Source organism: Protopterus annectens, chromosome 3.part1 (genome assembly GCF_019279795.1).
Source record: "Protopterus annectens isolate FY-2018-M chromosome 3.part1, PAN1.0, whole genome shotgun sequence".
NCBI lineage: Eukaryota > Metazoa > Chordata > Ceratodontiformes > Protopteridae > Protopterus > Protopterus annectens.
In genome coordinates, this window is record NC_056732.1 from 375,002,848 (window position 1) to 375,025,631 (window position 22,784).

Consider the following 22,784-nt stretch of genomic DNA (forward strand, 5'->3'; position numbering starts at 1 on the left):
TCGAGTGGGCGTTCGAAAGACATGCGTTGAATGGGCGTGCCTTCGTTAAAGGTTGGGCGTCGAGCTGGCAACTCGACACCATAAAAACCAACTGCCAGTCATTAGTGGACCGGAGTTCCGCTGTGGCGACCCCTAACCGAGAAAAGCCGAAAGACAACAACATGTTAGGTTGTGACGCTGCTTCCTATTTCATTGGATTGGCAGCAATGAAAGTTTTCATACTCTGATATTTGACATGTGTATTTTGGATCTTTAGTCCATTTTTCAGTACTGGTAAAGATATAAGCATCCTCCAAGCACACACAACTTCTAAATCAAGCATTTTATTGTTGTGATGTGTGGTTATAGTAAAGTTAGCTTTATCTCTGAGTGAGCAAGTGATTGGTTTATTGATTGATCTGCCTTGAAATTTTGCAAAAGACACAATGGAAGGTGGAATATTTCCTGTTTATCACTTTTACTCTATTGGAAGGCAGGCTTTGCCTTGCTGACAAAAACTAAGTCTTTGTCACCTTGTCCATAATCATTAAGTGCAGCATTTTTATTGTGATATTCAGGTGCCATACAAGTCAAGAGGATTTTGTTATGTAAGTTTTTTTTCAATATGTGCTGTTATAACCTACATTAAATATTCAACATTGTTATGTGACATTTACAAGAAAGGTCATGTTAAGTCATATGAGTCTGAGCAGACAGCACAGTAAAAATGCAATGGGTCCCTTACAGACTTATCTGCATATTATGTTATGTTGATATTTTGTTTTTCTTGTTGTAGGGCTTAGTGTCATATCATACCATAATTAGACATTTTATGTAATACAGTTTTAGCAAGATGTTCCAGAGGGGTAATCAAGTACTGTATAACACATTTCAGAGGCCATTTGGCATAATGGTTAAGGTCCTTCCCTCCCATGAATGGAGTACAAGGTTTGATCCTGACCTCCAGCCAATGTTTTATATGGAGTTTCCATGTTCTCCCTTTGTCTCTGTGGGGTTTCTGCCACCTCCCAAAAACATGCTGAGTGTTTCCATCTCAAACTACTTCAAGAATGGAGTTGCAGACAGCAGCGCAGACTGTCGATGGTGCCCTATAGAGGGAAGAGTTGTATAGACCAGCTGCATCTACTGTGGTGTGCGGTATCCTTAAGATAGAAGAATATGCATCACTGAGTACACATAGTAGCAAGGTTAGCCACTTGACAGTGTAAAATATGGCTGTAGATGATTTGGTCATTTTGACTAATGTTGCCAAATGGACATGAGTATTTGCAGGTGATAAGTTGGTTGAGGACCCAGCCTACCGTGACCTATGCCAGGAACCCATGCTAATGGTGGAAGGGGTGTATGTGCCTCTATGGCCAGTGTCTGCCTGTCATAAAGTCCAGCAGTCCTGAACCAATAAGCTACTGGCTGTTCGGTGTCCATTTGCCATGACTGGGTTACCTGGGCTAGCTTTGTTGAGCATCAACCTGCCAAACAGGAAATAAGAATTGCTGCACTCATTCTTGGTTGACAGACAGAATGAAGATTAGAACTGGATGACATGATGTTAAGGAGGAGACTGAACATCCTATGTATCCAAGAGACAAGATGGAGGGGCATTGCACTAAGACACTTGGCTTGAGATCCAGAGTTGACTACTGAGGAGAAGGACAGCTAGAAATGGTGTGGAAATTGTGGTGTGGGAGAAGCTTCTGAAGACAGTGAGGTATGTCGTCAGAAGTAGTAACAGACTCCTGGCAATTGAATTCCAGTGTAATAAGGCAGTATTGATAATCTCAGCCTATGCCCCAGAGAAGAGTTGCGATAGTGAGGAAGAGAGTGCATTCAGACAGCAGTTGCAGGACCTACTAGATAAAGCAGGACAATATAAATTGGTGTTGATAATGGGTGACCTGAATGCACATATCAGGACATGCAAAACAGGATATGAGGACTACCTGGGTCCTCAAGGGTGACGTAACAGGAATGAAGAAGGAAATGTCTGTAATTCTGTCTGTCAGATGGCTTGATGGTGGCCAACACATGGTTCAGCAAAATAGACACTCACAAGATCACAGATGAGTGACCAACATGCAACTCTGGTAGACTTCCTCTTAGAAAGGAAAGGACACTGGGGTAGATTCAGTGATTGCAAAGTTATCCCCAGTGAAACAGTCAGCTCTCAGCATAAACCATTAGTTGCAACAGTGTGCTGTGAGCAGTGGACTGAGAAGTCTCTTAAGGTCATCAGAGACAAAGATGAATACCTGGAAATTGACTGCAGAGCAAGCACAACAGTTACAGGAATTTCTGTGGGCTCTAATATCTCAAGAAAAAGAGAAAATCTGTGGAGCTGAAGAATGGTAGTGCTTCAAATTAGCATGTGTGAAGACTACAGAACAGATATTTGTCTGAGCCAAGTAGGGAAATAAGGTAGATAAGGATAGTTGGTGTTGGAAAGTAGAAGTCTGGGAAGTCATCAAAATAAAGGAGTACAGGAAAAAGGAGGAGATAGAAAAGGCAAACCAGGCTAGGAAGGAATACTGGTTGGCTAATAAAGAGGCCAAGAGAGGACTTGCCATAGCAAATAAGATGTCGGAGGGCACACTACCAGCTTCTGGAAACTGACTCTGTGTCAAAGACAGCAAGATAAAGAAAATGGTCAGACCCTCTTCATATGGAATGCTAACAGCCTGCTCACCAGTACACAGGACATGAAAGACAAATGAAAGGAGTACTTCCATCAGCTTCTGAATGAAATATCATCTCTACATTTTCTCGATTAGGCCGTTTTTCCTGCTGTCTTTGCAGCATTACTCTGGTTGTGGCAGAAAAGAGTGTAGGTAATCAGATCACTCACCCAGTTAATAGATGTAAAATAAATGCATTTGCATAAATACATATTTATGTACGTGCAGTTGTGCATATTTATATAGACTGATTACAACAGCAGACTCTGTTACTACACTTTGTCCTTATTAATTATGCCTCACACGTGGTTAAGTCTAGGAACTAACAACCCTCTTTCCTTTTTGGTTAGAGAGCCAAACTCTTTGTTACAGGCTTAATATTTTTTGTATGTAATACATCTCATATTATGTACAGAAAAAAACAAAATTAAACTGATTACAAATTATTGCTGTAAATGAAACAAAGAGGTGAAAACTGACATTTAAACTTATAATTTTCTTCAAAAAAAGAAAAAAAAACTTTGTACTTTTGCTATGCCATATGTTGAGCTGCACCTATGTTTTGCAACATTGTTGTTGTTGTTGTGTCTTTCGGCTTATCCCGGTTAGGGGTCGCCACAGCGGAACTCCGGTCCGCTAATGTTTGGTAGTAGATTTTTACGTGCTGAGTTACCAGCCCTGACGCACAGCCTTCAACGAAGGCTTGCCAATTCACGCATGCCTCCACACAGAAGATGCTCTAGCTGAGAATCGAACGCAACGTCTTGCTGTGAGGCGACAACGCTACCACAGCACCACTACCGCGGGTATGACAATATTGGACATCAACAGTGCTTTTGCACAGTTCTCAAAATTTTACATCTGCTCTTGATTTTAACATTTTTCTACTCTCATTTAGGCCAGGTACTGTGTTGTATTCAATTTTATTTGGCAGAATACCTCTTTTTTGTAGCTCTCACTTGGTAGTTAGTTTTCATTTCTTCTAAATGTGCACTGTTGATTGCAAAAAATGTAAGCAACTTAAAATTTGAGCATATCAAGAAAACTTGTGCAAGCATTAACAGTTTGTTTCATTCTAACTGCATACTGATGCTATCATATGCCTTGAGAAAGTTCTACATCACGTAAAATAAACGGAAGTAACAACATAAAATCACTTTCGCTGAATTGCAGTCACAGTAAGCACCAGAACCTGACTCATATGTGAATAAATGACAGTTTGATTATTGTTAATAAAAGTTTACATCTAACACAATCCAGATGGACAAGAACAAAATTTTTTTCCTGAGCTCTTAGCGCTGCAGATTTGACATTCTACTTCTAATAATAATTGAATAGTTTTGCCCCATTTGATTACAAAATCTGGTTTGTCCTCCCAAGATCTCTTATTTTCCAATTGTTGCTAATAATATTCTTAATATGCTTGCATCATCGCTGTAGGAAATAGAAATACTTTACCATTATCTTTCTTACCACTCTTTCTGAGGAAAAAGTCACTCTTTTATATAGCCTTGTAGATTTCATTGTCTTTTTTTTCTTTTATATAATTAGAAATGGTCTGAATATTAAGCTTCATACTTTCTTTGCAGAAACAGACTTTTCAACTCCTGTAACTCCTGTTCAGAATCTGTCTGATGTTAACAGACATGCATCCTTTTTCTTTACATATTCTGAATGACCACTTTTCCATTGTGTATAAGTATTACAATTATAGTCTCTCTATGAACTTTTGAACTTGTCTGTTTTTTGTGTGTGATCCTTGTATACTTCTAGATTCAAAAACTTAATTCTGTTCCTTTGACCATTTCCTAGTAAAAAAAAAGGATATGGCAGAATTCATATACCACACGAATTCTCAAAATTCTTTTTCATTCCCCACCAGTAGATTGTCTGTGAAACATATATAATAACCCCCCCCCCCCCCCAAATATTGACAGTAGTCTGGTCTGATCTGAGGTTGAGAGTTGCAGAGGAAAGCTTCAGGTGTGTTTTGATATTGGCCAGTTTACTATTTTGTTTGCTTAATCAGTTTTTCTGCTTATTTAAATCACTGACTACAGAGTGTTTTGCTGCTATCCAGTGCCATCCTAGTACAGTTGGGTACTACATAATATTTGCACTTGTGTGCTGCTGCTATATTGCTGAATTACTTATTGTTTTTCTGCACTTTATCATTGTAAACTCCAACTCTGTTTCACTGATCTCAACTGTTGCTTTTTTCTGCACTGTAGCCATCTTGTTCAAGGAAGTGTTTGCTGTTTAATTTGTTGTCTGTTTTGTAGTTTCTGCACTTTTGGCCTCAGCCTTGTGTGAGTTTTCATTAAGAAAGGTTAGGTCTGCACTCTACTGGCAGCAGAGGGTAGCTTGGTCTTTCCTGAGCTTGGGAATCGCAGAGTAAGGCTTCAGGTGTGTTTTTGTGATTGACCAGTGTACTATTTTGTCTTGTTAGATTCTGTGCCTGTATAGTCATTGCATTTTTGAAGGACACTTCTCATGATGCAGTGACTGTTAGCAGTGGCCTGTATTGATGCAAGTTCTTAGAATCTCAATTTCCCTATAAAAACAACTCTCATAGCAGTTACTGAATACATAGTTTCCCGATTAGCATCAGGTGTGCATAAAGGGGAACATTGCTTCAAAAGATTAGACTAAGGTCACAATTTTTACCTAGCTGGCATCCAAGCAAATTTATGTAGTCATTTAATTCTCCTGTATAGTGGTTATGTACAAGAGGAGCAAAAAAAAAAAAACGTTTACCACTAATCACAGCCTTACTTAAATACACTCTTGGCATCACTCCCACTGAAGTATATAAACACCCCAAAGTCATGAATTATGATTTTCCTTCTGTCTCTGTAGCCACCTTGATAGATTTGGGCATTCTGAGACATTTTAGATACTGTCTTATTTTCTCTGACAACCACTTAATTCTCAAATATTTGATACGTTATCCGAGATGTGTGTGTACACATTGTCTCTAGAGGCAATGCTCTTACGTAAAGCTACTGCAACTGCCAAACATGTCAAACACACAACACCATATATCACCTGCTATGCACACCACAGGGCAAACACATAGACCCACATATGTTGAGACCCTTAGAAGTAAGCTTCCCAAACATCAAATGCCTCCCAGAAGCAGAAATTGTGATAACTATCTTCAGCAGCCTCAAAAACACATTACTGCAACATCACCACCAGTACACATTCAGCCTCAACTCAAGTGTCTCAGCATCTAAGCTCATAAGGCAGATAACTCCACAATCCAATATCTTGGTCATATGAGACTCCATCATGAAACACGTACATGTCCTCTTTTGGTGTCTTTCAGAGGGGGTAGAATATTTGTCAGTCTGGGTGGATATGGTTATTATACAACGCCCCCCCCATTAATATTCAAAACCGTGCACGCTGATTGGTCAGCGTGCACGTTGTAAATCAGAGTTATAGTAATGGAAAAAGGTCAGGTCGCCCGGACTTATTCCATTACTATAACTCTTTTTTCTCACTGTTTCGCTATGTTAAACGAGTTTAACATAGTGAGAGCTTTAAAAAAAGCAACGTAGATTCTCCGTTGCTTTTTTTAAAGCTGTCTCGCTATGTTAAACTCCTTTAACATAGCGAGACAGTTTGTAAAAAGCAACGGAGATCTTGCTTTCTCCATTGCTTTTTTCAAAACTGTCTCTCTATGTTAAATGGGTTTAACATAGTGAGACAGCTTTAAAAAAAGCAACAGAGAGTCTCTGTTGCTTTTTTTAAGCTGTCTCGCTATGTTAAACCCATTTAACATAGCAAAACAGTCTGTAAAAAGCAACAGAGATCTTGCTTTCTCCGTTGCTTTTTTCAAAACTGTCTCGCTATGTTAAATGGGTTTAACATACAGACACAGCTTTAAAAAAAGCAACGGAGATTCTCCGTTGCTTTTTTTAAAGCTGTCTCGCTATGTTAAACCCATTTAACATAGCGAAAACAGTTTGTAAAAAGCAACGGAGATCATGCTTTCTCCATTGCTTTTGCCCACAGTTCTGATGTACTGCATAGGCATATGCATACGCAGTACAGAACTGCCGCAGAATACCAGACAGCTGCGGTAGGGCAGCAAGGCGGCATTATACAATGCCATTATTTAAGAAAAGTAATTTTTTTTTTCGTAAATGTCATTGTATAATACCAATAACCCACTTCTGGGTGTGGGTAATGCTGGATTTACCCATGGTTGGCTTTGTTTGTCCACTCGGGCTTCGCCCTCATGACTAAACCACGCCAACTGTGGGTAAATCCAGCATTACCCACACCCAGGCGTAGGTTATTGCTATATTAAATAACTGTGCTTCACCAGGAGTAGTTTGCACCTGTCCACTATAGGCTTCTGAATATTAGTTAATACTTTGTCCATCTGCAAAGTGCCTTTGTAGGCATTGTCAACCTGATAAATCCTCTGACATAACTAAAACAACCCCTGATAATCTAAAGGTGATACTTTTCAGTGCTAGAATGTAAAGAAAAAACTCCACTCCCTTCAAGTTCTCCTCACACTGGAGAATATAGATAGATGTTTGTTTAGTTACTGAGACAGGCAGTGTAGAGTACCGGGCAATGCAGGACTATAATGCTTTCCTAAGATTTAGACTTCCTACTGCACAGAAAGGGACTAAAAGTCAGATGTCTCAGTTTATATCAAAACCAATAAACAAAAAGGGTGGCAAAAACACAATACCATAAAAAAGTCCAGATAACCTCCAACTATCCATAAAGTATGAAAGGTAAAAATATTTATTCCCAAATCTAAGCACATACCTTCATGGGCACTTTCGTCCCTTCAAAGAGACTTCATCAGATAAAATTCCAGACCACTGTTACTATTGTTGCTTTGATTTTGGAATATTTTTTTTTTTACCTTTCATGCTATGTGGAGAGTCTGAGGTTATTTGGATTTTAAAATCAAAACCAATTATACCTCAGTGTTGGTCAAGCAGTACGATGCCCCTGAGCTTACGCATTTACATCTCAAAAAAAAGCAAAGTCCCATATCATATCCTTGTGAACTACAGGACTCCTGCTGTGACGCGAGAAACCCACACCACTTCCTAAATGAACTGCAGTCCCTATCCATTCTACCCAAAACATACTCATGGGTGACTTCAACTACCCTTCTACAAACTGGGAAGTATAGACTGCCCCAAATATGCAGGCCCAAAGATTCCTGGACTTTAACACAAATGCCCTGGACCAACATTACCATATGCCCACTAGGGGCACAAATGTTCTTGACCTGGTCCTCACAAACATAAGGAAAATTTCACCCCCCACCCCCATGTAACATCCTCACCGGTCAGGTTAGAGTACAAAACTGTTTCCCTCAAAATAAAGCTTGGGACACCACCTAACCTTGGAACTTTTAGGAATTATTCCATGGCAAATTTCCCGCTTTTATGTAACACCCTGGCAAAATTTTAAATCCAGAGAACACTACTGCCAATGCAGAGTTGTTCACACACAAAGTCCCTGTACTACCTGTATAGAGACAATGGTTCTAAACCTCAAGATGCACTCTCTCGAGGCTCTCCTAAAATCTAAACCACAAGATGCACTCTCTCGAGGCTCTCCTAAAAATGGAGAACATCAATATCTGCAGTAACTGAGATTTGGTTCAAAGCTCCAGAGAGCACCCCTGCAATACCGGGATACCGGGCTACAACTCATACCACACTTTTCGGCCACAAAACCAGGACCGAAACACTAAAGGGGGAGGAGTCCCCATATTCACCAAGGATATTCACACCTCCAGGCTAGTTGCCCAACACAATCCATCTGAAATTCTCCAGGTGCGACTAACACTAGGTAAGACTGCAATACAAGTTGTAGCTTGCTACAGATCCCCCACCATGCCCCAAGATTCTCACTACATCTTTCTAAACATACTGGAAAATATTAAGATACAACCAAACACCCTAATACTGGGTGATTTTAACTACCCTGCCATTAACTGGGAAGGCTACTCCTGTACCATCACCTTTGCTCAACAGTTCTTGGAATTCATAAATTCCAACGCCCTAGCGCAACTAATTCATAGTCCCACCAGGGGTACCAGTATTCTAGACCTGGTCATTACCAACATGGGAGATCGATGCTCCACACCAGTGGTCACCCCCTCGTTCAGATCACACCATAAGCTAATCACCCTTGACATCCACATCCCACCCACACCCCCCCTTTAAGGAAACCTCTGTAAAAAAAACTTCTCCAAAGCCAACGTCATGCTTCTCAAGTCACACCCATTCAGATGGGAACTGAATCCTACACTAAGGTGCTGTACGAGCACATTCACTCGTGCATGGACTGAGCCATTCCAAATAGAACCAAGACGCTGTCCTCCAAACAAAGGAAGCCAATCTGGTGGTCCCCTGCCATAAATAAGCAAGAAACTGTTGCAGAAAAGAGTTAGAACCCAGGATTCAAAAAACTCCCTCACCAGCCTCAGTAGAAAGCTGAGATCCCTCATAAAATCTTCCAAAGCTAGTTACGAAAACAAAATTGTCAAAGATTCCAAAGACAACCACAAGGCATTCTATAGCTATGTCAAGAATCTAAAGGGCATACTGAGATCTGCTCTGAGCTACAGCAGAATGGCACTAGATATACTGATACCAAGGATATTGTCAATATCCTGGCAGATTCAGTGCCAACTTCGCCCATCTCTCATCCCCTAAAGAGTCCATCTCAATACCGAAAGAATGCCAAATTCTGGTAATCACTGCCACTCAGGTAAAAACGCACTCTCCAAAGCCAAGAATACAGCATCCATGGGACCAGACGACATCCCGGGCTGTGTACTGCATGAACTACAAAATGAACTGGCACCTCACCTATGTGTCATGTTTAATCATAACCTTACCTCTGGCTTCGTGCCCACAGAGTTCCGCACAGCTACAGATATCCCACTCGACAAGGGGGGATCCACTTTGGATCGATCCCGGGAAATACCGTTGCATCAGTCTGACGAGCCTGATTGCAAGGCCATGGAATGTATTATCATGGAACTTATAAACAAAGACATTGGCAGCCTTCAAACGCTGGACCCCACCCAGTTTGGGTTCATGAATGGCCGGTCTTGCCTCCTGAACCTGACTGACTTCTTTGAATCAGTCTCCAGAGCCATGGACGAGGGTAAGGTGGTTCACCCAGCCTACTTGGACCTCGCCGAGGCTTTCGACACTGTCACCCACTCTGGAATCCTTGCTAAACGTACTAAACTGGGCATTAATCCCTACATCATTCAATGGGTTGTAAACTGGTTTACCGACAGAACACGCACTGTAAAAGTAGCCAACTCCAAATCCAGCTTCAGATATGTAGTGTACCGCAGGCTTCTGTCCTGGGACCACTCTTGTTTGGCATCTACTTCTCTGAAGTACAGACCAACACTAAGGGACTCTGGCTTACAAAGTTCGCAGATGACTGCAAGCTGGGAGCCATTATTGAATCCCCAAATGATGTGGATATACTACAAAAGGGCCTTACCAAAACAGATGCCTGGTGCCAGAGCCATGGGCTCAAGCTAAATGCCAGAAAGTGTGTAGTTGTCCCCTTTGGGAAAAACCACGTACCAGTGAACTACCACATAGGTGGCAGTACACTAAACACCAAAAGATAAGAGACATAGGGACACAGGTGGACAGTGGTCTCACCTTTGATAACCACATAGCCACAACAGTTAGTGATGAGGTGTGCCACGTAGAAGGATTTTCTAAGGGCTTTTCATCCAGAAAAAAGGAGGTCACTGTCCCTCTGTACTCATCACTCATTAGACCCATTATAGAATACAGTGCCCCATTTGGCATGTACCTCACAAGACATCTGCAACAATTAGAAAGGCAGCAGAAATACCTCACTAAAAGAATCACAGGCCTAAAGCAGATGCCTTATGCTGACCATCTAAAGAAACTCCAGCTGTACTCTGTCGCATATCGCTTACTCAAAGGCGATCTCTGCCTAATATACAAGGCCATGTCAAACCCAGAGTTGTTGGACATGCTACCCTTAAAGAAATCCTAATCCCTCCGAGTCACACACTCCAGGGATCTTAACCTTGTCATCACAATGAATAGAACATGTTGGAGGGATAGGTTCCTGACCCAGAGACTCCCCATACTCTGGAATAGACTGCCCGTACATGTCAGGCAGAGCACTTCAATGGCCCTCTTCAAAAAGAACCTTGACTATTAGATGGGAGCTAGGAAATTCACCCCGGGGTTCACATCAGTAGCCCTGCTAGACAGGGGTCCAGGAAAGTAGATATTTGTGGGAAGCAATAGCCAGGGAATCGTTATGGCTAGGGCTGTATAGGACGTAGGGCCGATAGCCTAGTACCTACCTATGAACCTACGAATGGTATATACCAGAAATTAGCACAGGACAAGTTCAAAAAAACGATCCACACTTGTGGAATTGCAGCATAAATAGGTTGCATAACAAAAGGAAGAAAGTAGTGTATGAGCAACACAGTGGAATGTAAGTGACAGGGTTGAAGGGTCTATTTATGCTGTTGTGTTCTGATCCTATGAACAATTATCTCACCATTCTGCTGTACATATTAGCAAAAGTTGGGGTCATTTCTGCTCCCATTGCTACTCCTTGCAGTTGTTGGTAATACATATTTTTTATTAGAATTAAAAAAAAAAAAAAAAAAAACAGCAAAACCACTTCCATCAGGGTACAAATCATCTCATTTTTTATAGTCCCAAGACAGAGAGAAAAAAAATATTTCATCATGCATTCTTTTAAATACATTTTTCCAAAGATATACTAATTGGATTGCATTGATGAACTGCTGAATCTGGGATTTCTGCATCTCTATGAAAAGTAGGGCACAAATATGCACTTAATATTATCGGGATCAGAGTATATGATGATATGGATGAGGTCCGCGCATTGTTGGACATTATTCTTTAGTTTCTTGACATGTCAGAAGAAAGATTTGTAGTTTCTTCTGATATCTGTAACAACTTTAAGCTTGTACTTCTCTCTATTTTTTTCTAATAGTGCTCTGAAGTTTCTTGGTGGCTTGTTTTAGTGTGGTCCTGAGATAAGGGGATGGAGATTTCTTCTTATTTATTATTTTTTGTCTTTAGTTATACATTTTATCAATACAGGAGTACCAATAAAGAGGTTTGTTCCTTTGCTTACCATTGTATTTAGAGCAAACGTGTACTGACTTTTGCATGCAGCTGCTTAGGTATTGGTAAAAGTCAGAAGTGAGTGCAGCAAGCAGCCCTTCGGTCTATAATGTTTGCCAGAAGCGCTCTTCTCAGCACCCACAGTGTACCTAGAATCGACTGTTTCTGTAGTTCAGATGTGGTTGCTTGTATTGATACCACATTTAAGTATGACTGGAAGTTTTTATTTTTTAACCCAGTTGATCCTGTTACCACTGGAATTCTCAGTTTTCCTGATTCCACATTTATCTAGTTTCTGCTTGCATGTCTTGAAATGTTATAACGTTTATTTCTTTTAGTACGTAACACATTGTAGTCATTAGATGTAGCGATTTTGATCACCGTTGCTGCTTTTGTACTTTTCTCATTGACTTTAGTAAGATTAGCATATATTTTCTTAACTGTTGGCATTGGGTGAAACACCGGCATACCTCTCAACCTCTTGGAGCAAAAAATCTGGACAAAGCCTAAAATGATGAGGGGGCAAATAGGGACAGATTTTAAATATTGCTCTTACAAACTTAGAAAGTTGATAGAATAATAGGTTTTGCATTACCAAGAATTTTCTGAAGGATGTTGAGTCTTAAACTCAAATGTTTGCTATAATTTAATGACTTCAATCCTCAACCATTTTCCAGAAAAGTACAGATTTTAAGAGGAACACACCAAATATATGAGGCCGAAAATCTGTACAGTTGAGAGGTACCCACATGATCATTTGATCGTAACTTCATTTTCAGTATCCTTTGTTGTTTCCAGTGCCTCTCAGCTATCTGTTTATGCATTCTCATTTGTAACAGCCTTGGCACATTGTGTCTTTCAGTGTTAAGAACCATCAACTACAAATATATTATAACTTGCAACAGGATGTGAAACTGTAGTTCTTTCCTGCAAAACCTACATTTTCCTGTGTCCCCTAACTTTTTTTATACATTTTGTAAACCATTGCATGTGTCCACTATTCTGAACTGCCATTGTTAGCTTTTTATCTTTTGTTTTAAATTCACATTGCCAAAGACGCTCCTACATCAACTCTTGATCAGTCTGCGGTTTTTCGATCATGTCTCTCTATTTTCCACTTTAAAATATTGTGGGGTTTAAAGTATCTTCCTGTCTCTTTCAAGGATGCTGTATTATGCTGAGCATTTCTAAATGTTGCAGGCCTCCTGCTTTCTGTTCATATTCTTATATACATACATACATGCGCCCACACAAAATATTTATGCATACATGTATAGTGCATTTTCTTTTTCCACCTATTTTTGTCCACTTTTGGTTTCATTTCCTAGTATGGCTGACTTTATGCTCTGCTGTTAGGTTTACTGTGTTGACAGAACAGTTAATTAGAAGGTTTCTATCAGATTTTGGGATGTTGATTACTGATATTTATTTTTCTTTGTATTTGTTTTTGGTGGTAGTCCCTCCTGTGCAGACTGAGCTGTATTGTGTTGGTTGTGTATTTCCTTCTACCATGTGGAACTGCAAGTATGGTTTGTATGGTAGCAGAAGTTCTTAAGGTGGGAAGTTGGCATAATGGTTAAAGTGTTTACCTTACAGACACAAGGCACATGGTTTGATTCTCACATGAGGTAATTAACTAGGCTTAAAATGACTCATAAGGACAGTTAGCCTAATCTATGGGTGGGAGGTTCGTCTAATAGTTAAGGTGTTTACCTTACAGACACAAGGTGCAGGCTTTGATTCACACATGAAGAAATTGGCTAGGCTTAAAATGGCCCACAAGGGCAGTTAATCTATTACTAATCTATGAATCTGTTAGTGACTGCACTGTAGTAGATATGGTGTTTGTCATGGGTTTGGGTTTCTCCATCTCCTGTTTGTAGTAGTTGTCTTGGATTTAAGTTTCCCTGTCTACTGTTTGAAGTAGTATTTTATGTTAATATAATTTTGATTAGCAAGTTTAGATTGCCGATTTCAAATCTTTTTAGGTAAATGTTCAGAGTTTTGTTATAGAAATTTGAATAGTGGTGATCTGTCTTCTTTTCTTTCGGCTGTTCCCATTAGGGGTTTCCACAGTGGATCATCTGTTTCCATTTCTTCCTGTCCTCTGCATCTTGCTGTGTCACACCAACCACCTGCATGTCCTCTTTCACCACATCCATAAACCTTATCTAAGGCCTTCCTCTTTTCTCTTACCTGGCAGCTCCATCCTTTTTCCAATATACCCAGCATCCCTCCTCAGCACATGTCCAAACCAATGCAATCTTGCCTTTCTGACTTTTGTCTCCAAACTGTCCAACCTGAGCTGACCCTGTAATATACTGATTCCTACTCCTGTCCATCCTCGTCACACCCAGTGCAAATTTTAACATCTTTAACTCTGCCACTTCCAGCTCTGACTCCTGCCTTTTTGTCAGTGCCACCGTCTCCAACCCATACAGCATAGCTGGTCTCACCTTTCAGTCTTACTGGTACCAGTCTGTCACAAATCACTCCTAAGACTCTCTCTCTCATCCACCCATTCCACCCTGCCTGTACTCTCTTCTTCACCTCTCTTCCACACTCACCATTACTCTGAACTGTTGATCCAAAGTGCTTAAAGTCATCCACCTTTGCCAACTCTAGTCCCTGCATCCTCCCCATTCCTCTATCCTCCCTCTTTCACATGCATATATTCTGGGTTAGTCCTGCTGACCTTCAGTCCTCTCCTCTCTAGAGCATATCTCCACCTCTCCAGGGTCTCCTCAACCTGGTCTCTACTCTCACTACAGATCACAATCTCATCTGCAAACATCATAGTCCATGGGACCTCCTGTCTGATCTTGTCTGTCAACCTGTCCATCACTATTGCAAATAAGAAAGGGCTCAGAGCTGATCTTTGATGTAATCCCACCTCCACCTTAAACGCATCCGTCACTCCCACTGCAGACCTCACCACTGTCACACTACCATCGTACTTATCCTGTACCACTCTTACATACTTCTCTGCCACTCCCGACTTCCTCATACAATACCACAACTCCTCTCTAGGCACCCTGTTATATGCTTTCTCCAAGTCCACAAAGACACAATGCAACTCGTTTCTGACCTCCTCCATATTTCTCCATCAATACTCCAAGAGCAAACATCACATCTGTAGTGCTCTTTCCCGGCATGAAACCATACTGCTGATCACTAATCATTACCTGCCTTCTTAACCTAGCTTCCACTACTCTTTACCATAACTTCAAGCTGTGAACAGTTTTATCCTTCTGTAGTTACTACATGCTGCACATCACACTTATTCTTAGAAATACGTACCAAAACACTTTTTCCCCACTCCTCAGGCATCCTCTGACATTCCAAGATTTTATTAAACAGTCTGGTTAAAAACTCAACTGCCATTTCTCCTAAGCACCTCCATGCTTCCACAGGTATGTCATCTGGACCAACAGCCTTTCCATTCTTCATCCTCTTCATAGCTGTCCTTACTTCCTCCTTGCTAATCTGTTTCACTTCCTGATTCACTATCCCCACATTATCCAACCTTCTCTCTCTTTCTCATTCTCTTCATTCATCAGCCTCTCAAAATACTCTTTCCATCTACTCAACATACTCTCCTCACTTGTGAGTATGTTTCCCCTCACTTTCCTTTATCACCCTTACCTGCTGCACATCTTTCACAGCTTGGTCCCTCTGTCTAGCCAATCAGTACAGGTCCTTTTCTCCCTCTATAGTGTCCAACCTTTCATGCAACTCTCCATATCCCTTATCCTTTGACACCTCTGTCTTTGCCATGCTTCTCATCTCCTTATACTTCTGTCTATTTTCTTCATCTCTCTGACAATCCCACTTATTCTTCACCGGTGTCTTCCTCTGTGTACTGTCCTATACTTCTTCATTCCACCACCAGGTCTCCTTGTCCTCCTTCCTCTGTCCAGAATTGCATCAAGCACCTTTCTAGCGGTCTCCCTTACCACCTCTGCTGTAGTTACCCAGCTATTCGGTAATTTTCACTGCCCCTCAGTGCCTGTTTTAACTCTTCTCTGAACTCCACCTTGCAATCGCCCTTTTTCAACTTCCACTATTTGATCCTTGACACTGCTCTCACACTCGTCCTCCTCTTCTTGATCGTCAGCGTCATCCTACAGACCAATATTCTATGCTGCCTAACTACAGTTTCCCCTGTCACCACTTAGTCTCCAATCTCCTTCAGACTGGCCCTCTTGCATAGGATATAATCCACCTGTGTGCGTCTTCCTCCACTCTTGTACGTAACCCCATGCTCCTCTCTCTTCTTAAAATACGTATTCACCATAGCCATGTCCATCCTTTTCGCAAAATCCATTACCATCTGACCTTCTGCATTCCTCTCCTTAACACCATACCTGCCCATCACTTCCTTAACACCATACCTGCCCATCACTTCCTTAACACCATACCCGCCCATCACTTCCTCATCCCATCTGTTCCCTTCACCAGCATGCCCATTGAAATCCACTGCAATCACCAGTCTGTCACCCTTGGGTACACTCACCACCACTTCATCCAACTCACTCCAAAATTTTTCTTTCTCATCCATCACACAACCAACTTGCGGAGTGTATGCACTAACAGCATTCATCATTATACCATCAATTTCCAGCTTCATAAACATCACTCTATCCAACACTCTCTTCACCTCCAAAGCACTCTTGGCATACTGTTACTTCAGGATAACCCCTACCCCATTTCTCCTCCCATTCACAGCTTGATAGAACAATTTGAACCTGTCTCCTATACAGCTGGCCTTACTCCCCTTCCATCTGATCTCTTGCACACACAATATATCAACCTTCCTTCTCTCCATCATATCAGCTAGCTCTCTCCCTATACCAGTCATACTGCCAACATTGAGTTCCTACCTTCACTGCTAACCTTCGTCCTCTTTTTCTGCTTCCGGGCATGCCTTCCCCCTCTTCTTCTCCTTCAGCCAACCGTAGCCCAATTTCCGCCACCACCCTGTTGGCTAACAGTACTGGTGGTGGTTAACCAAGGCCTCAACTGATCTTCAGTCTGTACTGTTGTCCGCACATGTTCCATATGTCATTTGGCAGAGGTTTTACACCAGATGCCTTTCCTGACATAACCCTCCCTATTTATCCAGGTTTGGGACCGGCACGAAGAAATGCACTGGCTTTTGTGCATCCCCAGTGGCTGATCTGTATGAGTGCATATTTGTGGGTTATAATTTAAAGCCTGGTATTAACCAGGCGAAAGCGCTTGATAGATTCTTGTTGGTGTTCGTTTATTTGGGATGCTTTATTTAAAGGCAGTTCAACAATATTTTTTTGCTTGGCTTGGTCGTATTCATCTGTGGAGTTTTCCTGTTTTTTTACTGGTCCTTGGTTTGTGGTGTTTGTTTATAATTTATTTGGTTTACTTGTGCATATCAGTAATGATTTCTTGGGATTCATTTGCTCTTGCAGTACAATATGGTGCAATCATTGTACCCAGGTCTTTTCATTTTTGTCTTTGGTAATTGTGGATTAACTCGAGCAGAATGTTTCTTTTATTATTTTAATCTGCATGATTTTCAGCACAGTGCTCTCTGATCACTCATTTCACTCACAAAAAAACTCTTGCGTATCTTTTTATGTCATAAACTGTCTTCCAATCTGAGGTAATCACTACATTCTGTGAAGACACTCTTGGTCTTTGTGTTCAGTGAAGCCAGTTATCCTCAGTATTAGTACCTGCTCTTATCTTAATGTTTCAAGAATGCTGTCTTATTTACCATTTCTAAGTGTAGCTGGTCTCCTGCTTCATGCTAAGTTCTCTAGTATGAGAATGTACTTGATTTCCTGAAAGCATTCCTCCAACATGTGGCAGTTATTCTGTACATTTCATTGCATTTTTGCAGAGTACATTGTATGTTTATGTGTACAGACTGCATATTACGTTACTGAATTCAAATACAGGTGTTAAGCGATCAACCATAAACATGCAAACAAGTGAACAAATATTTTGTGTTTTTGCCAGGAAGTAGAATACATGTTTGGCATTGTTGGCGTCCCTGTGATTGAAGTAGCAATGGCAGCCCAAGCAGTTGGAATTAAGTACGTGGGAATGAGGAATGAACAAGCTGTACGTATGCATCATTATTTTATACTGCATTAAAGTTGTATTGTTGAGATTTTATTGCATATATTTTTAGTAGCCTTACTTTATTCTGTTAGAATGTGTCATTGGTTGCTGTGCCTCAAAACAGTAATTAATGCCCCCCATACCTTCTAACTTACAGCTGCTGCTTTCTGACCCTACTGCTGCTAACCATGATGTCTGTGTTACAGCTCCTTAGGGCTGTGACTCTCTTGGCCGTAGGCAAGTTGCAAAGGCCATAGCTGCACCTCTGGAGCAGGGCCTCTGTCATGTTCTAAGTGGGCAGAATAGTGAAATAATGAACATCCCCACACGTAACATCAGTCGTCTCCAGCCATATCCTCATCTGTCTTGTCAGCATAGCATGCCACATCACCAGAGAGTGCCAAATTGCAGGCAAAATGCTGCTCCCTCTCATTTCACACACTGTTTTCTCCATTGACTAAGCTGCTACTCAATCTCATATTATCTGGATCACAGTCAAGGCTTCATTCCTCTGTTCCACTGAGGCAGACCAAAACAGTAATGGTCCGTACGATACAGATTAGTGATCCTCTGTTATTCTGAATTGCCATTGTGAATGTACATATTACCGGTAGAGTATTGCTATAGCTGTTTTAATATTTTTTAAAGTTGTATTTAACTGTGTAATTAAATACACATAAGTTGAACACAGTATATCATACTTAAATGCAGGAAATGTTGTATGACTTCTAAAATTATTTCACAGTATTTGAATGGTGTTTTGCAATTTTATAGCTCATATGAGTTATTTAGAAAAGCTTTATTCATTAAGCAGAAATATGCTTATCATGCTAACTTACAAAGCTGTTGACCGAATAATACCAGTTATCTTATTTGCAGCCCTTTAGCATCTGTTTTTTTCCCTTTCTCTACCTGACCATTTCTTCTATTAGTCCTAGGCAACCTGATGAATATTTTCTTGTCAGTCTGTATATAACTTGAGCTCCTTCGTTAATCTACGACTGTACTTGCAAAGACCTCTATGAGTATAAAGCAGTATTAGATTCTGTAAACTCCACACATTTCCTTTACTAAAGTCATTGACGAAGGAGTTACTTTAGTTGGAGATCCCTTGCAACTTATTAATGGGACTGACGGTGCTATGTTCATCTCATCATAGCTAATGACATATTTATTTAACAGTCTATCACCAAAGATTAATGATAGGCGCTAATAAATCATCCTGTAGTTATTTGATTGATTCCTTCTGTTTCTGCTTACCTTCTTTGACATTCTGAGCATGTTCCTTTATCATACAGTGTTTCTTGTTCATCCCTTAAAGATACGTTTGTGCCAGATAGGGATTAGCTGGTTAACAAATGAAAAGCAATAATTAAAAAAAGTGTCTCTTTTTAAAAGTAGATCACCAATAGAGGGGTATTGTTTTCCCCTGGAAAGTCATTCATTAAGTTGGATCTTTAGGGCATGCCAAAAAAGATCCATTTATTAGTATCTAAATGCACACCTCAAAGGTTCTCTCTCTAACTCATCAGCTAAACGCTTGGAATTCACAAACTTTCTTATGTCATTCAGATCAGGAAATAACTATGTCTTCTCTCCATTTCCATTTCTTCAGAGAAACTGCTAAGAGCAGAACTAAGTTGATTGCAATAGTCCTAGCTTGGCCAGGATTGCTATGGTTTTCTGTGTTGTAACAACTGTTAACAGAGTAAGAAGCCAAAGTTCTTCATCCCACCTTAAATTCACTCAGTCTTTCAGTCTGGAGGATAATATTATTAAAGGAGTGACGTATTCTTATCAGAAACGGGCCACTTACTCAACCTCTCTATATATATATATATATATATATATATATATATATATATATTATATGTATATATATTATATGTATATGTATACAATAAATGGCCCTGTGGCACAGAGAGATAAAGCTATTACTGCAACCCAGACGAGCTGTTTTCAACTAGTGGCACGTGCTCTGGATGGGGCTGCGTGGGGGACAGGAGTGAGTGGCCGATGCTGGCTCATCCATTCTGGAAGGAAGAGAGGCAGCCCAAACTCACTGCAGTAAGCAGGGTATGAGTTTAAGCTCTGTGCTGTGTGAGAGTTGTGCCACTTAGTTGAAAAGTGAGCATGTATGGAAGTGTGCATACACCTACAGACACAGGGTTTCAGATGAAGTTAAAGGGCTGCCAGCAGGTGGGAGGAGTTAAGACATACTCCCCAGCACAGTATGACTTTTCACCAGTGTCCTCAAGCTCTTCATCTTGGCTGTGTTGAACCAGGAGGAGGCTAAGGTGGTTCAGGTAGACCCAGTGAATGAGGAGAGGCGCTCGTGGCTGCTGTAGGGAGAGTGGGAAAAATGATGCATTCAGAAGTGGAAGTAATTTTCAGTAAGGGCAAACAATATTGATTAAGCCCCTTTGAGTGTCCAGTTCAAACACTTCAGTTTTAACTAAGGCTGTACCGAATATTCACTTCGGTCCTGAATAGCAGGCCGAATAGTCTATTCGTATCTGGCAGAATAGTGGTGCTCAGACCGAATACGAATAGTGGTCACATGTCCGCGTACCTACGTATATACAGTCCTGTACATGAGTAAGCTCACTGGCGCAACCAGTCTGTAGGTGTAGCGGCAGTATGGTCCGTGTCAGTTGGTGGGCCGTCCATAACGTAGTTGTACCGGTAAGATTTTATCTACCTTAACATGGAATCAATGGGATGCTGTGTAAAAAAAAAAAAAAAAAAATGCTGTCGTGGAATGTATTGAAGGGAGGTGGCTGGCATCATGTTAGATCTTTTATGCCTGTGCATGCTAGGTCGTGGTTGCGCCAGTGAGCTTACTGATGTACAGGACAGTCATTAGCATATTATTGACACTGTGTTACCTTGTAGCCTATTTTTGTATGATCGTATTACAGCTGTAACTTAAGTGAAGATTACGTTTGGGTAGTTCACTGATGGGTAAGTGAAGTCCAGTTTGGAATTATTTCATGATATGTGATGAAACAAAAGCAATGTGCCAGTTGTGCAAAGCAGTCATTTCTCACGGAGGTGGATCAGCAAAGTCATTTACAACATCTTCACTAAATAATCATGTGTCCTATAAGCATCCTGAGGAATGCAAAGAAGTCGTTAACAAGAAGAAAGTAGCAACAGCAAGTGGGACGTCTGACACTCAGTAGACTGGCATGGTTCAGCAAACACTGAGCGAAATGATTGGCAAGAAAAAGACATGGTCCATTCATAGTCCTGAGGCGAACGAAATACATCGTACCATCGCAAAAATGATTGCATTGACATCCAGCCATACTTAATTGTTGATGATAGAGGCTTTAATGAATTGATTGCTACCAAGCCACAAATAATTCACTGAAAAAATCATACCAGAGATGTACAACACAGTGCAGAGCCATGCCCAGACTGCTGTCAGTGAAGTAAGATTTCTGTGTCTAACCACAGACACGTGGACGGCACAGACAACAACAGAATCTTTCATGAGCTTAACTGCACATTGGATTGATGACACATTTGCATGCAGTTCTGCCGTCCTTCATTGTCAAAAATTTGATGGACAGCACACTGGGACTCAACTAGCTGAGGCTCTACTTGACCTGATGAATCGCTGGAATATTGACAAAGAATGTGTCCACTTGGTCTTGCGTGATGGAGGTGCCAACATGGTCAAAGCGTTATGGGATGTGGATTTGCCCAGTGTCACTTGTTTTGCCCACACTCTGCAGCTGGCTCTGAATGATGGAATTCTGACAGTCATCTGTTGCTGACTTGATAACATTGTGACGGAAGATTGTGGGACATTTTCGACACTCTTCAAGCGCTGCCTCGCGCCTTCACGCCATCCAAGAAGAACTCTGTGTACCAAAACATCAGCTTCATCAGGAAGTTGTCACCAGGTGGAATTCACCGTATCAGATGTTGGATCGGTTGATGGAGAAAAAGAGAGCTGTGTCTGTGTACATTGCTGACTGTGACGACAAGTCCAGCAAGGCGCTGTCCCTGACGACAAACTAGTGGGCTTTAGCAGCAAGAATTGTTGCAATTCTTTGGCTGTTTGAACAACTAACTTATATGAAATAAACTGCAACAATTCCTGTTTTTCAGTGATCCTACGAGCTGTTCAGGCTGTCTTGTTGTATCTGCAGAAAGACGTAGCTGATAACAGAATCAAAAAGACAGTCAGTGAACTGATAACATCCTTAAAGGGACAATCCCAGTGTTTAAAATTCGGGTCCGCTCTAAAAGCACATCAAAGGAACGCCCACTTTGTCGCGTCATTCAATTCCCACCCACAGTATCAGTTTGCTTACAGACATCCTGTATGTCTTCGGTTCCAATGGTGTTTTGCAGTCTAGTCACAACTCCGCTTTGGCTTTGCGTTCCTACATCGCTGCTATTGGACAATTCCCTCCTTGCTGCATAATCATTCGAATCTTCATTTTTCAGATAAATTAATTTTGGCTTGTTAAGTTCTTCATTTTCTCAATGGAAAGGTTCACCCAGACTCTGCTGAAGTTGGTATGCTGTGTATCTGTAATTTTTAACATACTTTCTAGAACACTGCAAGTGCCGAGATTTTTAGCCATTTCTCTGCTACCTAAATTTCTCCCGTTCATCTGTTTGCATTGACTAGGTTTTTTTTTTCTTTTAAATCATTTTTATCTGCTTGCCAAATGTTCATGTATGTGCTTTTTTTAACTATTAAGTCTGCTTTTAGCGAAATGAGTTATGATTCTTAAAAATCTGTGGTCCGTAATTACTGACATGCATTTGTGTTTCTAACTTTCCGTTCAGTGCATGCCTATTTATGTAT

At 40.9% G+C, this 22,784-nt stretch overlaps 1 protein-coding gene across 1 annotated transcript in view; it reads left to right on the forward strand.

The window, feature by feature from the left end:
* Positions 1-22,784, forward strand: part of HACL1 (2-hydroxyacyl-CoA lyase 1) — a gene marked incomplete in the record, with an annotated part of 1,125,147 nt that overhangs the window by 18,622 nt on the left and 1,083,741 nt on the right. The window contains 1 exon segment of the mRNA XM_044066839.1: positions 17,849-17,953. Within this exon segment, the coding sequence (XP_043922774.1) occupies positions 17,849-17,953 (105 nt within the window).